This window comes from Tenrec ecaudatus, chromosome X (genome assembly GCF_050624435.1).
Source record: "Tenrec ecaudatus isolate mTenEca1 chromosome X, mTenEca1.hap1, whole genome shotgun sequence".
Lineage (NCBI taxonomy): Eukaryota > Metazoa > Chordata > Mammalia > Afrosoricida > Tenrecidae > Tenrec > Tenrec ecaudatus.
This window is the reverse complement of record NC_134548.1, coordinates 158,659,539-158,676,146: the sequence shown is the minus strand read 5'-3', so window position 1 is coordinate 158,676,146 and position 16,608 is coordinate 158,659,539. Positions and strand designations below refer to the sequence as shown.

Sequence of the window (16,608 nt, the reverse complement as noted above, 5' to 3'; positions counted from 1 at the left end):
GGAGTCGTTAGGAAAACGCAATATTTACCAAGGTCAATAAAGAAATATGCCTACATACACATAGCTGTTTAAATATTCATTTGAATTTTGTATGTGCATCACTCTCCATGCTGTGCCCAGCAATCGTTTGCATGAACATAACCCGAAGGTAGCTTCATGAAATGACAAAAATGGAAAGAAAAAAAAGCTCATGTATGAATAGCTACTACTGATAATATCAAAGGAGGGACAGTATCCACACAAAATGATACAATAAATCAGTATGGTTTTTTTTTTCTTTGCCTAGATTTGGGCCTTTAAACATCAACCAATTATAGTGAATGTTTAACTGTAGGAGTTCAGGCAGACAGCCAAATTCTGGTTGCATCGCTATTGCTAGTTTTAGCTTTCGGAGGAGTTTTTCATCTTTAAGCAAAAGCATTACTGTGCACTGGCTATGCCCTACTGTGGCTGGAGTCACTAGGAGGTTGATTAAGTGGATTGGACAGAATTTGGGCCTCAAGAAAGGGGGCAGGCAGAATTCCTTGAAACGTGGCCAGGAGAAGGCACTAAGGCAGTCCTTCCCATTGCTAACTTAGCTTTATTTACCTAAAGCCACTTTACCCAGACAAAGTAAAGAGAGAGCACCGTTTTTTGTTTCTCAGCCAAGCACGAACCAAAACAGCATGGTGGAGGAAGGCAGAGAAGGAATGGTGCCATGGTGTCTGGCTTAGGAAAGCGGAGTATTGGAAATACACACCTGGTAAGTCAACTTCCTCATGGTGCTACTGGCTCCCCTCCCCCTTCCCCCCTCCCCCGCCAACCTTCCCCTTGGTCCCATAAGCAAATTAACTAAATTCCCTATTGGCATGACTTGGGGTTGAGCGGTAAATCTTCCTCAGGAAGTCGTTCCCATCTTGTGGAAGCACAACAAATGGGTGGGAGAAAGGGGCCCGGGCAATCCCTGCACACTGATTGCAGCCTGGGGTAAGAGAAGACAGGGCTGTGGAAGACGCTTAGGTATAGAAAGGACCCTGAGGGGCTGCTGAAGTGACTTTTCTTAGTCCATTTCAGCTTTTTCCTTCTGTGACTCTGTCACTCTTCCCTGAGCACAGTCTCTTCTGCAGGGCTCCAGAGCGGTAAACCTGGTCCCCTTTCCCAAACATTCCTTATCTCAGCCACCCACCCCCTCAACCAGAGTCCCTTCCCAGTCACCACCAAAGCCCGGAGAAGTGGAACACACACAATGACTCCCTTATAGGGCTTGAGCTGGGGAACTGGGCATGCTCAGTAGCCAAAGCACTTTGGGATTTTGTTGTTGTTGCTGTTTTAAATTTTTGGTCGCCTAGTGCAGCATCTCTCCCAGTCCCACACCTCTCTTTCCTTTACCCTGGTCCGCGCTCCCCACCCCCAGCACCCCCTTAACCCTTTCTGCCACGCAGACTCACTGAGTTCTAAGGTGCAGAGATGGAACTCTCCCTGAGCCCAACTCACTAGTCTCACTTTGGGCAAAAGCCTCACTCTTTCCCCTGCAAGCCCCCAGCCTCCAACGCGCAGCCAGGTACAGGAGTGAGACTACTACTGGGGCTCAGGACATGATCCCCAGAGGGCTGCCTCCAGGACCGCCTGCTCCCCAGAACTCTTGCCAAAGCCCTCGGCCGCGCAGGGTGACAATTAGCCTAAGGTACGGTACTCTGGCAGCCCAGCCCAGGAGCGACTGTGGCCTTTGAATGTCATTGTTATGGACTCACCCGCCTCCGGCAGGGATTGTTGGATTCCGCTTCGACTGGAAGCCCCCGTCACCTCCCATGGCTCCCTCCCCCAGGCTCGCCGAGGGTTTCTTCGGATTTGCCTGTGTTCTTGGTGGCGCTCTCTACAGGAACGCCCCGCGTGTGAGTGTGTGCGCGTATGCGCGTGTGTGCGTTCCTGGGGTGCTGGGGGAAGAGAAAGGACGCATGTTTGAGCGTTGGTGGCCGGCGGAATGGAAGTCCAGGAGTCCACCGCCCCGGCCCGAGGTCTCCACCACAAGAAAGCGGTCGTGGCTCCCCGCTGGAGCACTTTAGGCTGCGAGAGGGGGCCGGGGCCCAAAGGCAGCGCGCAGTCTCCCGGAGGGCATGCGGGTAGGAAGGGCACCCAGGGGGGGCCTGGGCGCTCGGGCGGGGGGCGCGGGGGCTGGGGCTGGGGCCGGGCTCCTTGGAGCGGGAGGCGGGCGCGGGGGCGGGGACTCGGCGCGGGGATGTAAAGGTGCAGCCCGGGGGCGAGGCCCGGGGGCGCGCGCCGTGTCTGGCTGGGGGCGCGCGCCGCTGCCAGCCTGCCAGGCTGCTCGCTGGGTTGGACTGGCGAGCGGGCACGCTCAAAGGACTGAGTCCGGATCGCGGGCATCCCAGCAAGGCAGTCTGTCCCGGAGGTGGGTGCCTCTCTCCGGCAGGGGCGACCCTCGCCGCGCCCCCCTGAGCTGCCGCCTTCCTGGCTGTCGAGCTCAGCGATGCGAGTGCGCGCGCGCGCGTGGTGTGTGTGTGTGTGTGTGTGTGTGTGTGTGTGTGTGTGTGTGTGTGTGTGTGTGTGTGTGTGAGTGTGCGCGCGGGTGTGAGCACGCGGGTGCGCGCGCGCGCCGAGGGGGGCAGGTAGCTTATTATTTTTAGTTTGCGTCGTGTGGGTTTGGGGCTGGCGGAGTGGTCGGAGCGGCCGCGGTGCCCCCTGATTCTGCCTGCTGACGGTCCACAGTCTCTGAGGATCCAGGAACTCCGCCGTCCCCAGCATCACAGCCGCAGGCGCCTGGCGGTGGGACAGTTCCCCAGCTTGGGCTGTCGGGGGCCCAGGCGCTGGGCTGGGCTTTGTTGTCTGCGCCCCACCGGTGGGTCCCCTGCGCGCTCAGGGCCCCGGGGCTCCGGCTGGAGGCGGCTGGCAGCTGATGAGACGGGGAGACACCAGGAGCCGGTGGGTAACTCTGCCTAGGTTGCCGGCCGGGCAGCGCGGGCGGCGCGACTTTGCAAGGTGCCCAAACGGGGCGGAGAGGCCGGGCTTTGCGAAAGCTGGCTGCGTGCTGGTGGAGAGAGGACAGACAGGGCCCCCGTGTTCCAGGGACTCTGCTGGTGGCTGGCGGGGCAGAGTTGCCCTGGGCTGGCGCCCCAGCTGCTCGCCCCCCTTTGGTCTGCACGCGGGAGCCTGGGGAGGCCGATGGCAGCTCCTGCAGCTGGCGGGGGGCGCGGGGGCGCAGAGCTGGGTGCTGGGTGCGCAGCGGGGCGGGAGGTCCCCGTGCCGCCCGTGCCGCCTGGAGACCGTGGCCCCGGTCCGGCCACAGGGATGCGGCAAAGCATTGCGGTAAGCACCCGCGCCAGACTGCCTCCAGCCCAGGCGTAGCCGGCCCGAGGGAGCGCACCGGGGGCAGCCCGGGGGCGTCTGGGTCCAAGCTGGGCAACCCCGCTCCTGGAGGCCGGTGGAGATGCTGCTAGCCAGGTGGTGCGCTGTTGGAGCCAGATTTGGGGTGAGCATGCTAGGTTGGTGTCTTCCGGACGGGCAGGGGAGATGGAGCGTCTCTCTCTGGACCTGCTTGAAAGAGCTCACTGGTGTGGTGGCTCTTGGTGGCCCACTTTGTTGTGGTCGTGTTTTGTTTTCCGCTCTTGTTTTGCTGTACTTTGTTTTCTCGGCTTTTCAAAATCGACCTTTTAGCAATCTGTTTTCCCACGAGTGAATCATTCCTTGTCTGTACACTCGAGGGGAAAGGATAATTCACCCATTGCCACGCCGAGGTAGAATTGAGGTAACTTTCCCTGTTTTTCTTTTCTTTTCTTTCCGATGAACGACCTGAAACAACCGCCTTACCCATTATTTGCTTACCCATACATTTTAAGGGGAGTGAAGGAAACCTTTGCCCACTTCATACAGCAAGGTGACAGTAACATTGATCCCACCCAGCCCCCTTTCAAAATTGGGATTAAATAATATAATCAGACGTTCGCCATCTCAACGTTCTGTACATGTACAATTCAGTGACTTTCATTACATTCATGTTGTGCAGCCCTCACCACTGTCTCCAAATGCCTCTACCCCCTCCCCCAGGGAAGCTTGGAATGGTTTCTTTCCTGTGTTTTTTTTTTTTAATGTGCAGGCTTTGCTGGGGCCACTTGAATGTGCAGATTCCATAGAGAACACCCCGTGGCTCTTTCGACCTTCCCCCCCCCCTTAGCTCTTTGGCTCCCTCTCTCTGGGTCCCTGTCCCCCTGGTCTCTTGCCCTTTGAGTCCCCCTTCTCTCTGTGGAGAATCCCTCCCCCTCCCTTGCCTGCCCCTCCAGCTGCATTTTGCTTGGCTTCCTCTGTTTCACTGGAGCTGCATTTGGGAACTTCCCAGCTCATCCTTGTGCCGGCTCCCCCCTTCCACTGAAAGTAGAAATGACAACGAAGGAGGGCAGTTCCTTATGCAATTTGAGATCTGTTGAGGCTGCTTGTTTTTGTACGGAATTTGGGGTTTTCAGGAGGGAGTGCTGTGTTTCTTGCCGATATATTTGGTGTGTGTGCCTTGTTTGGTTGCTCTCTTGTCTTTAGTTCGGTTGCTTTTTCATTTTACGTGTATTTTTGTCCGGAGGAGGGGAGTTAGAAACAAGAAAGGACTCCACAGCACCAGAAGAGCTGTTACAAGCCACATCAATAGCAAGTCCGAAGGCTCAAATTAAATGTTGCTCTTACATGAAAAAGTTGCTTTGGGTGATGTCATACTTCAGCATTAGTACTTCTTTTGGCCCTGCCAGTCATGCTGTTGTGCACAGGGGAAATGTAAGAGTATAGGGTGGCCCCACTGAATCTGGGCAGTGCCCACCTTATCCTGAGCCAAAGTACTTATAATTCATATCTTCCTGGGTCAGGTGGCTAATACAGTGCCCACCTTGAGACACGTTCAGCTTTTAGCACTAGCGGATGCCTCTTGGGCAAATACACAAAGGAGTTTCTGTGTGTCACTTTTATTCAATCATCCCCTCGTTGCATGTCCCTGGGCACAAGATTTATTTAATATTTGATGGTGACCATACTGAAATTGGCGGCCCACTGGGAAAGGCTCTCATGGCCTGGAATGGCACCAATAAAATGCATGACACGTGTGTTCTGTTTTAATGCTTTTCCACAAAGCATTGCATATATCGGTGTAGATCTGCAATGTGCACGAAGTGGCCTGCACCGCCTTAATTTGCCCAGCAGTGAACTCCACCAGCAAATGTTTCTCCATGTGCCTATGGACAGGGCAAAGAGGTAAGATGGGGGGAGTGGGTGTTTTGGAACTGAGCCTTTTAGGAGGAACATTTGCTTTGTGGAAGCATTCTGGCCCTGCAGGCAAAGAAAAACACCTCTAGAATGACAGCCTGGGAACTCTTCTTGCTTGCAGTGGCAAGCTGCGGGTAAAGGGAAAGAGATAAGCATTTTGAGTTAAGTGGCCATTGCACTGGGCTCAAAGCACTACCTAAAGGGACTGGAGAGGGCCAAGAGGTAGGCTGGCTCCTTCTCGGGGTGGGAAGGTGTCTGGAGCTCAGCTACGTGGTACAGGGACAAGGAGGTGCCATTCCTGCTTTCAGGGGTCCTACAGACAAAAGGCTTTTTTTCCTCCCTGTTGAGGAGATGTCTGAGAGGAAACTAAGATACAGTTTATTTGCCTAGAAATAAAATTTGGCCATACCCTTCAAAATGATTGTTCTAGAAGCCCACAGAGTGTGTAAGCCAGCAGTATACAGGAGGGAACTGACTCATGTCATGATGCTTCACTATGTGGACTGGAGTCCAAACAAAACTCTTCCCAAGACTCCTACCTTCATCTTCTGAGCAAGCCTCTCTATGGCAACCCAGCCCTCCATCACCATCCTCCACCAAGCCAGGGCTCAGATCTTGGCTCAGCCTCTTGTCAAGCTCATGCCTAGGTAATGGGCAGTCAGAAATTGAAATGCCATTGTGGGCCTCAGGACATACTCCTGGTCTGAGGTCATTTGAGTGGCAGGCAGATAGAAAGCTCATGGCCTGCCTTCAAGGGCTGTGTTTGGTGGTCCATCTAGAGAAAATATTTTCAGATGGACCAGATTAGTCCTCTCCACCTGCTCACCCACACCAACTAATTGCTGTGTGCTCTGGACGTGCAAAATCCATATAAATGAGATGGAGGACTGAGATCAAATGACCGGCACTGTTGGAGCCTATTGTTGCTCCACTGAGTGAGACTGCTTGGGGTTTCTGGGGCCATCCAAAGCAAAAGCTCAGGATTCTAGCTGGTTGTTCACTATGGTCTGCTTTAGACACACATCCCTTTTGCAAGGAATGACCATTGAAAAACTGTTTTTCTTTTTATTTTTTAGATTATTTCTCTTTATTCAGAAGCATAACGTTGTTTGCTGATTGCAAGAAGATGTTTCTTTGGCTCTTTCTGATCTTGTCAGCCCTGATTTCTTCGACCAAAGCAGATGCCGGCCTCTCGGTGGACATTTGCAGTGTGTGCTCCTGCGTGTCAGTTGAGAATGTGCTCTATGTCAACTGTGAGAAGGTGTCCGTCTACAGACCGAATCAGCTGAAGCCACCATGGTCTAATTTCTATCACCTCAATTTCCAAAACAATTTCTTAAATATCCTCTATCCAAATACCTTCTTGAATTTCTCACACGCAGTATCCCTGCAGCTGGGAAATAATAAACTGCAGAACATAGAGGGAGGAGCTTTTCTCGGGCTCAGTGCATTAAAGCAGTTGCACTTGAACAACAATGAATTAAAGATTCTCCGAGCTGACACTTTCCTTGGCATCGAGAACTTGGAGTATCTCCAGGCTGACTACAATTTAATCAAGTATATTGAGCGAGGAGCCTTCAATAAGCTCCACAAACTGAAAGTTCTCATTCTTAATGACAATCTGATTTCATTCCTTCCTGATAATATTTTCCGATTTGCATCTTTGACCCATCTGGACATCCGAGGAAACAGGATCCAGAAGCTTCCCTATATTGGAGTGTTGGAACACATCGGCCGCGTCGTCGAATTGCAGCTGGAAGATAACCCTTGGAACTGTAGCTGTGACTTGTTGCCTTTGAAAGCTTGGCTGGAGAACATGCCCTATAACATTTACATCGGAGAAGCGATCTGCGAAACTCCCAGCGATTTATACGGAAGGCTTTTAAAAGAAACCAACAAACAGGAATTATGCCCCATGGGTACGGGCAGCGATTTCGATGTTCGAATCCTGCCTCCTTCTCAGCTAGAAAATGGTTACACCACCCCCAATGGGCACACGACACAAACATCCCTACACAGGCTAGTGACCAAGCCACCGAAAACGACCAATCCTTCCAAGATCTCCGGAATCGTGGCAGGCAAAGCCCTGTCGACCCGAAATCTCAGTCAGATTGTCTCTTACCAAACACGAGTGCCCCCACTTACACCTTGCCCGGCACCTTGTTTCTGCAAAACCCATCCTTCGGATTTGGGACTGAGTGTCAACTGCCAAGAAAAGAATATCCAGTCCATGTCTGAGCTGATACCGAAACCCTTGAATGCCAAGAAGCTGCACGTCAACGGCAATGGCATCAAGGACGTGGACGTCTCCGACTTCTTTGAGTTTGAAGGCCTGGATTTGCTCCATCTGGGGAGCAATCAGATCACAGCGATCCAGGGAGATGTCTTCCACAATCTCACCAATTTGCGCCGGTTGTATCTAAACGGCAACCAGCTGGAGCGACTCTCCCCCGAGATCTTTTCAGGCCTCCACAACCTGCAGTATCTGTACTTGGAATACAATTTGATTAAGGAGATCTTAGCGGGCACCTTTGATTCCATGCCCAACTTGCAGTTACTGTACCTGAACAATAATCTCTTGAAGAGCCTGCCCGTGTACATCTTTTCGGGGGCCTCCCTGGCTAGACTGAACCTGAGAAACAACAAGTTCATGTACCTGCCCGTCAGCGGGGTGCTTGATCAGCTGCAGGCCCTCACCCAGATTGACCTGGAAGGCAACCCGTGGGACTGCACCTGTGACTTGGTGGCATTGAAGCTGTGGCTGGAGAAATTGAATGATGGGATCGTGGTGAAAGAACTAAAGTGTGAGACACCAGTGCAGTTTGCCAACATCGAGCTCAAGTCCCTCAAAAATGAAATCTTATGTCCTAAACTCTTAAACAAGCCATCTTCTCCATTCACTAGCCCGGCACCGGCCATGACACTCACCACCCCACTGGGTCCAATCCGAAGCCCCCCCGGCGGCCCAGTGCCTCTGTCGATTTTGATCTTGAGTATCTTAGTGGTTCTCATTCTGACCGTCTTTGTGGCCTTCTGCCTTTTGGTCTTTGTGCTCCGGCGCAACAAGAAGCCCACGGTGAAACACGAAGGCTTGGGGAACCCTGAGTGTGGCTCCATGCAGCTGCAACTGAGGAAGCACGACCACAAAAGCAACAAGAAGGACGGGCCGAGCGCCGAAGCGTTCATCCCCCAAACCATCGAGCACATGAGCAAGAGCCACACGTGTGGCTTGAAGGAGTCGGAGACCGGCTTCATGTTTTCCGATCCCCCGGGACAGAAAGTCATCCTGCGAAACGTGGCCGAGAAAGACAAAGAGTTATTACATGTAGATAGCAGGAAGAGACTGAGCACAATCGACGAGCTGGATGAATTATTCCCGAGCCGGGATTCCAATGTGTTCATTCAGAATTTTCTGGAAAGCAAGAAGGAATACAATAGCATAGGTGTCAGTGGCTTTGAGATCCGCTATCCAGAAAAACAGCAAGACAAAAAAACCAAGAAGTCACTAATAGGAGGCAACCACAGTAAAATTGTGGTGGAGCAAAGGAAGAGCGAGTACTTTGAACTGAAAGCCAAGCTTCAGAGTTCCCCCGACTACCTACAGGTCCTGGAAGAGCAAACCGCTTTGAACAAGATGTAGGTCATACAATCTTAATTCATACAGAGGACATTTATTTCATGATGAAAGTGCCTTTTGTTGACTTCTAACTTCCAAATACTATATTATCAATAGGCAAAGAGGCAGGTGTTTCTGAGGGTGTCTCGTTAACTGTAGCTGCAAAGATGTGTCAAGTAGAAGCGACTTTCTTTAAATAGATTTTACTACAGAAAACCTCTACTGTGGAGTCCTGTGGGGATACTGCAAACTCTATTGCCAAAGGGATGCTTTATACACATCATACACGGACTGTGACCTCTAGAGGCGAATCTGTTTGGTACCCTAACTGCAAAGCCGCCATCTCTTTGTGCTTGGGAACGCCAACTCAAGAAGACTGGTACCAATGTGGGTACCTCAGCTGGGTCCTTCGTCTTGCACGTAGATTAAGTTGGTGGAACTGGAAGAATCCTTTCGAATTTGTGGCATTGTAACAACTCTGTTTAAAGATTATCTGAACAATCAAAAAAGAAAAAAAAACCACAAAAACAAAAACCCCACAAAAACAGCATGCAAAGAGAGAACTTCTATTCGATAGTATTTGTAAATTGGTAACCTTTATGGCCTGCATCTTGAAACCGCTGGATTTATAATGTTAAATTGTGCAAATATTTGTTGCAAATATACCCTGCATTACGTAACTATACAATAAATCTGAACACTTTAAGTATTACCTGTCTATACATAAAAAGAAAAAAAAATCTAAAAGAGGAGTAATCAACGTGAATTAACTAGCGTTTGTGGTGATCTGAAGAAATATGTGATGTCTATCAGAATTAAACCTGGCTCAAATTAACTAATATTAGAGTTTGTTCTCAGTTGTGTGAAATACCCACAATCCTTAAAGGTTGTCCAAAATTAGCAAAGTGCTTACCGTGTGAGCGCACCCAAAGCTATTTTTGTAACATAATTCATATTTATGAAGTACTTTGTATACTAAGTAGGAAAATACGTACTCCTTAATATGTATTTAATATGCCTGACTTGTTGTCCTGATCACAATGAATTTATCAGTAAGTATCCATTTAGACAGAAAGAGAAAAAAATATGCCAAACTGAAATTACAACTGATGTGTATAGAACTATCCTGGACATTGTGGTCAGGTCTGATTAAAAGACAAAAACAAAAAAACCAACAAAACTAAAATACAAAAAAAAAAAGTTCTGTGCTATTCTTGTGAAATTAGCATATTACCTTCAGATTTGTTACCGATTGTGCATTTTAAAAATAGGTTCCTTAGTTTTATAGTATCTTGTCTGGGCAATTGTTATTTGCCATCAGTTGTCTTGCTTTTCAGGATTCTATGAGCTTAATTCCAATAGTTGTCACTATGAGTAAAAGAAAATTAATGCATAAGGTTAATAGTCCTATCTTATATGCATCAGTATCCTGTTCTTTCATCATTCTGACTACTATCAGATAATCAAGTAGAACAGTAAACACCATGGCAATCTTGGCTATCAAAGCCACATTGTAAAATGCTTTCATTGGTCTCTGATGACTTCACAGTTTGCAACTACAAATGAGAAGCTACTGTGTTTGCTGTGTTGTTAAGTTCTAAGTCAAAACTGGTCGAAGGAATGAAATACTTGATATGGGAGATAGTTGAAGATTCTTTAGGAGCTCCCAGTTCGCAAGGTGACATCCAGAAACACATTGCCTTCTCAGCCTGCCTCCATATCTATGTATTTTGTGTGTGTGCTCCATCTCTTACAATTACGCGAAGATGACCAACAAGGTAAGTGTAGAATTTTCCATGAATTTCTAGTGGCAGATATTTTGGTGCAGCTTCCAAATTGATAGTAGGGTTAAGTTATAACCGCAGTCCCTTTATTAGTTACTAATTTTCAGGGCTTTCTGTGTTTGTTCCAAGATGAAATCTTGACATTTTTGGGTTGTGTGTGTGTGTGCGTGTGTGTGTTTGGGAATATATGTGTCCGTGTAGAGAATTTGGAGAATTTGTGTTTGCTTTTTGTTTTTTTAAGTAGGGAAAAAAAAGTTATCTCCACCTGTATGTGCTGGTGCTCTTAAAACTGTAATGTTTAATTTTTGTGACAATGTCTGTGAAAACTTGATACGGATTTACAGAAATCCAAACAAATCATTGCATTCCATGATCGTGAAGAGACATTACGATACGTGCCCAACAGCTTGTTGTCATCTACAATTTCATAAGGACTTCTGATATGCCATTACCATGCATGTATGCAACCATGGATTAAAGGGCTCCTAATGCGTCCTGACAGGATAAAGATGCAAAAGCTTCAAAGAAGGTGTTTTAGTTGATCCTGTCAATGAAGTATGGATTGGGGAATCTTAAGTAGACACTTCTGGGAGGAACCGGAAAGCTCCCTCTCTGCTCTGGGGAGAATAGGTCATGGGAATGATGCCTTTTATTCAGTGTGGGGTTTGCTTTGAAGCTGTTTCAAGGTTTCTGCAGAGTTGTCAATAATGAGAGTACCTGCCACCATCTCAAAGCTGGCTGTAGCATATTGGCTATTTCATACTCTTCTGCTGAAAGGTATAAATGTCTAACTTTTTATTTCTAATGAAATGTAATATCACCATGCGGTTCTTTGGAGGTTCTCATTGTAAGTGAATGATAGTAACAATCCATTGGTTAAGGTTGATATATGTTCCTTAACTAAAGTCATTGTGCCTACATTATAAAGTGTGTCCTGTTTTGCACTGGTCTCATCAATTCTACTCGTCCATTTTATGATACTGTAGTTAGGCATAAGTTTTGAGTTTCGTGCCAGAGAAGTTAAAATCCTGTATCTACATTTTGTTGGTTTTCAACTATAACCTTGATGTTAGTTTCACCCCTTGAGAACTGAGATATATGTTGGTCCCGCATTTTTAGTAGAACTTTGATTCAGCTCTAGAAGAATCCAAGAATGCTACTTTGCACCATCCTGTGGTGCATCACGGGCTTCTTGGCATCGTGTTCCTGTATGAGTGGACTATTTCAGGTCAGTTGTGAAGAAAATTAGATCATCTGGAATCAGTGGAGGGGTGGAGGTAATATATTGTGTCCGTGTAATATAAATCAAGTTTTAAATTATTTTTTTATGAAATCAATAAAGATGATTCAATTCTTTAAAAGTAAATCTCTGTGAAATTTTATGAGAAAGCAGCTATTAAAGTACAGTGATCTAAGTCTATAAGGCAATTTATATTCGATATTTAGTTTTCCATTCTGAATAATAAACTGAATAAATGTATTCATCAGAAAACCATTGAAAACCGGCTTTCTTTTGTTGTTGTTGTTGCTTTTTAACATTTAATTTTTAAGCCATAAGGATACATCAGTTATACAGAACATGGCCTCACGAATCAATATCAACGGAAAACAGAGTTAACAGAAAACAGCTAGAAATCTAAGGCAGCAATGATATTGTTGTTTGCATGAATTGTACATTGACATTGTATGAAATGAGCACAGTGAGTTATTTTATTTTGTTTTATTTTTAATGTCACATCCAAAGAGCTGGGGAGAAAGTATATTAAGAATGTATTTATAATAACTATTTTGAAATAAAGAAAATACCTTGTATTGTTTTTACCCTGATATGACTATGAGTATTTGAGGTTAGTTTATAAGACAAAAAAAATCAATTCATGCTATCAGCGCTAATGTAAACCACCAAAAGGAATTGTTTTAATGACTTTTGTTTGCTTTTAATAATCTCAAAAGTATTAGAGAGAATTTATTAAATGCCATTTTTATGAAACTATTAATAAAATTGTTTGCTATAATGGTATTTCTGAAGCCAGAGTTTGTTAAGTATATATTTACCTTTCCATTATTTTTCAGAAGAAATAAAGCCGTAACCAAACTGATGATTTCCCCCTCTAGATTCGAGGGTATGGTATATAGCTTTAGAGTACTGTTTGTATTCAATATCATCGATAAATCTGTATTAAGGGATTCCAACCCCCACCCCCTGCCCAAACATCTTTGCAATCTGTGTTCTTTTCGACTGGCAGCCCCAAAGGAGAATGGTCAGGCAGTGCTAAGAGCGATATGTTTTGATTCTTGTCCATTCTCCATCACTTGGAATCTGACATCATTGCAGGCATGCAGATAATAGTATTCAACCTTAACTATCTTCTCAGACAGCTATAAAAGAGCTTCAGGGCAGCTGTCATCCGAGGCCAGCTCAACTAAGTTATGCATTCATGGGGTGAATTGTGATTTTTATGTGGTTCCTTCAAAGATGACCAAAAATTATCAGTCTATCACTATACCAAAGATTGTGGTTGAAAATAAATGAGTCCCATGGATCATGGCTAATTTGAGGGAATGAAGGAATATAAACAGACTGTGGTGACCAGTAGAGCGGGTTTAAGGCATGTTTACTTACAGGAAGAGGTATAAAAAAGAATACACATTAATTAGATTGTTGTGGCCTTCGGTCTATATCTATCAAGGCAGAAGGTGTGAAGAGTATATATACCATATGCAAGTGCCTGTGAACTAAATGTCTTAAGTGTCACAGAGATATATAACTTATTTTCGTTCTTTGTGGGCACTGAGCAGAGACCTTTTGAAGGCTCAGCCAGTTTGTGGCCTGACTTGCTGAGAATAATGAACGACACATTCTCAAGCTCACCTGGTAATTGCTAACCCTCCGCATTAGATTTGCTGCGGAGCCGACTATTGTTCAGTTAAAGACAAATCAGAAGCTCAATGCATTTTTAAAAACTTACTTTGTACAAAGCTTCTCTGAACCTACTTTTGAATTTCATTTGGACCTTTCTGCCACTGGGCGACAGGTTTGTGTTTCCGAAAGGGGATATCAAGGAGAGCCATTGTAATCGAAGAGGAGGGCTTTACTTTCACAGCCAGTCTCCCCCACTGTCCCTGTGGAAGGAGAAAGGGGTGCTGAGTCAATCATTGGAGTTTGAGGACCAGAACATTTCTATAGAAAATGAAAAGATTCAAACAGCCCCTTAATTCAGGATTACCAAAGCCAGGAAAGACGTGTTCAGCCTCTCTTTTAGTTTCCTCGTGTGGACACTGGCTAAGGTACTGTTCGTTCAGGCAATTTCAATATGACCAGAAAACTGCGACTTGAAACAGCCGAGGAATAGGGCTATCAGACCGAGAATATGGACATGTAATAAATAAACATGCAGCACCATTGTAAACTAGTTGTAGGAAGGAAGTCATCGTTTAATGTTTCTGAACAATATATTTCTCTTAGCATCTCACAAATCCTAGGTCATGTCAGAAGCTGCCAGTGACCAGCCGAAGGAAGCCTAGTTATTGAGTGGCACCTGCTCATGGAAACCTTTGAGGACCAGAGTAAAGTCTGCCGTCCCAACTAAGAAGTGATCTGTATTATCCCATCATTTCCTGTGAATTGACCCATTGTGGCAAAAGCTGGGAGTATCCAGCCATTTTAATGCTCTTTTCACAAATAAAAGTTTTTGCTTTGTTTTCTTTCCATATAGGTTCTGTTTGTAGCCATTCCTTTTGTTTACTCTAATTCGTAAACTGGAAGTAGTGAAGCTCAAATTTACAAAGAAATGCAAATCATCAGTGTCTTAGCTGATGTCTTTGTTCTATTTGTCTACAAGTACAGGACAGATCTACCTATACACTTATTTATACTGTACACACACTCAGAGGAATGCATACAAATAGCTTTAGACAAAGGGAACGGCTATGGAGTAAACAAATAAAATGCTCTGCCTCCCTATCAAGATTATTGTATAACTACAATAGTTATGGGGACCCAAGTGATAATTGACCCGATTTTTTCTTTTAAATAGAAAGAAGACCATACTGTCATATAACATAATATGCATAGAAAGCAGGTCCAGCAAATTTCTCAATTCCTTGAGCTGTGGTAACACCTACTGCCTTAGGATTTTGTTTAGCTGTTACTTATATGTGAACTCAATCATTGAGCATTACTACACATATGTAGTAACTAATATTATTCAGCAAACAAGCAAATTGTCAGGTCATTTATGTCCAAATTCTAGAACCCCAAGGTGATAATTTACTGAAACAATTGTTAGAAAATAGAAGAATTTTTTTATCCCCCTTAAGGATGAAGAGTTGATTGACAATTAGTGATTCAAGATTTATCAAGGAGGATAAAGGTCAAGGAATAAGAGGGAAGACATCTGCTTAGCGGGTACTCGTAGAACTCAGAACCTAATGTCTGAAAGTGAATCACAGTAAAATCTGTCAAATCTTATAATTTTCTTTTTCCCTGTCCCTGCTTTATTCTTAAAGTAAATAAATATAAAATCTAGGCTGTGTCAACACATCCCTAGTAATTCCTTCATTAGTGAGGAATTCCTAAGTCATTGATCAAGTAAAAGAGCCAGTTCTCTTTTTGACTCTCACTGGTTGACTGACACCGTGGATTCATTGTCAAGGGTCTTGAGACAGCTTTAGTCAGCAACAGCGATACATGTTATTTGTGTTCAATGAGGAGAGGCTGTGAAGCACGAGGATGGCACACAATACGTGGACATTTCCATGGGGAGCAAAGGACACTGGCATCAGCATCGTGCTTCCCGATCTCATGGTGAAATGCTGCTAGGCTTCACTTGGGGTTTTCAGTTCAAGAAAAAGGATAAAGTGCATACTTGAGAAGCCATTTCCTGCAAGAATCCCCAGGAAACCTTGTATTTGCCACGGATCACCTTGCTCCATAGCGGGATGTGTCTCATTTGCCAAGGCCTCCCTGCAGGGATTTCTTCTCTTCTGCTGTGTCTGAACAGCCAATGCCATCTATGGCACGAGCTACCTCAGGCAGATTATTTTTCACTCCAGTCTGGCAGTCAGTGGCAATCCACACGCATAAAAGCTATGATTAGAAACCCACACATATATTCACCATTGCAATACCCACAGAGATTTCTTCTGTTGTGTGTGGCTCGTGCATGTATTCACCATCATCCTACAATCCCCAGCAGCTACTGATAGTTTTATTCATGGCTCTCCTTCTAACTGGTAGGTAATCTCAGTCCTGGAAACAGTTCTTTATAGAAAGAATCATCATACGTCTCTCTGCCTATTTCCTTCTGTAACTTAAAGAAAGATAGAGCATTTAGTACAGGAAGTGATGAGTTGAGAAGGAAGGCTTGTTGACACACAAAACACCATGATGAGAAAGTGGAGTGAGTGATCAGAACGATGTCCATTTCAGGACGATCCTTGCTGTGCTTTAGATGCCCTGCCTTTGCGATTGGAATGCAAGGCTCCAGCTCGTGAGTTGGGCCCAGAGAAGCCAGTTTTCACTCTGGTGCCCTGGCAATCACTAAGGGAGTAGATTATTGCTGACATGCGAGCAGGTTAGCCATATGTTCCCATACACATGGCCGCTATTTTTTCGTGGTAGTTTCTTCTCAGATCATATGCATTTGCTCAGATTTGGCATTTCTTCTGCAATGCTGCTCTATCTATTCTCCCCATGACAAGGCACACAGCAACTGACTCCACCCTCCTAGGTAACTAAGCAGTCACACAGGTGTGCAGTGAAAACTACATGCAACCATCAGGATGAAGAGGCCAATTAGTATGTTCTTTAAAAAATACAATAATAATAAATACAGGGTTTAAGAGAGCCACCATGCACATCTTTTTGTCATAGGACGTTATGGGAGACCCACCTCACTCACTTTGAAGTTGGCTTCTGGGGGGCGTAGATACATGTGCCTCAGCTCCTGGCCAGCAAGTGCACCCCCTGCACCA

At 45.9% G+C, this 16,608-nt stretch overlaps 1 protein-coding gene across 1 annotated transcript; it reads left to right on the top strand.

Annotated features, from left to right (window-relative positions):
• The first annotated feature begins 6,270 nt into the window (after nucleotides 1-6,270).
• Nucleotides 6,271-8,872, top strand: SLITRK4 (SLIT and NTRK like family member 4). The gene has a single exon (XM_075539586.1). It carries the CDS (start codon nucleotides 6,359-6,361, stop codon nucleotides 8,870-8,872), a length of 2,514 nt encoding a protein of 837 aa, XP_075395701.1. The 5' UTR covers nucleotides 6,271-6,358.
• Nucleotides 8,873-16,608: the final 7,736 nt, after the last annotated feature.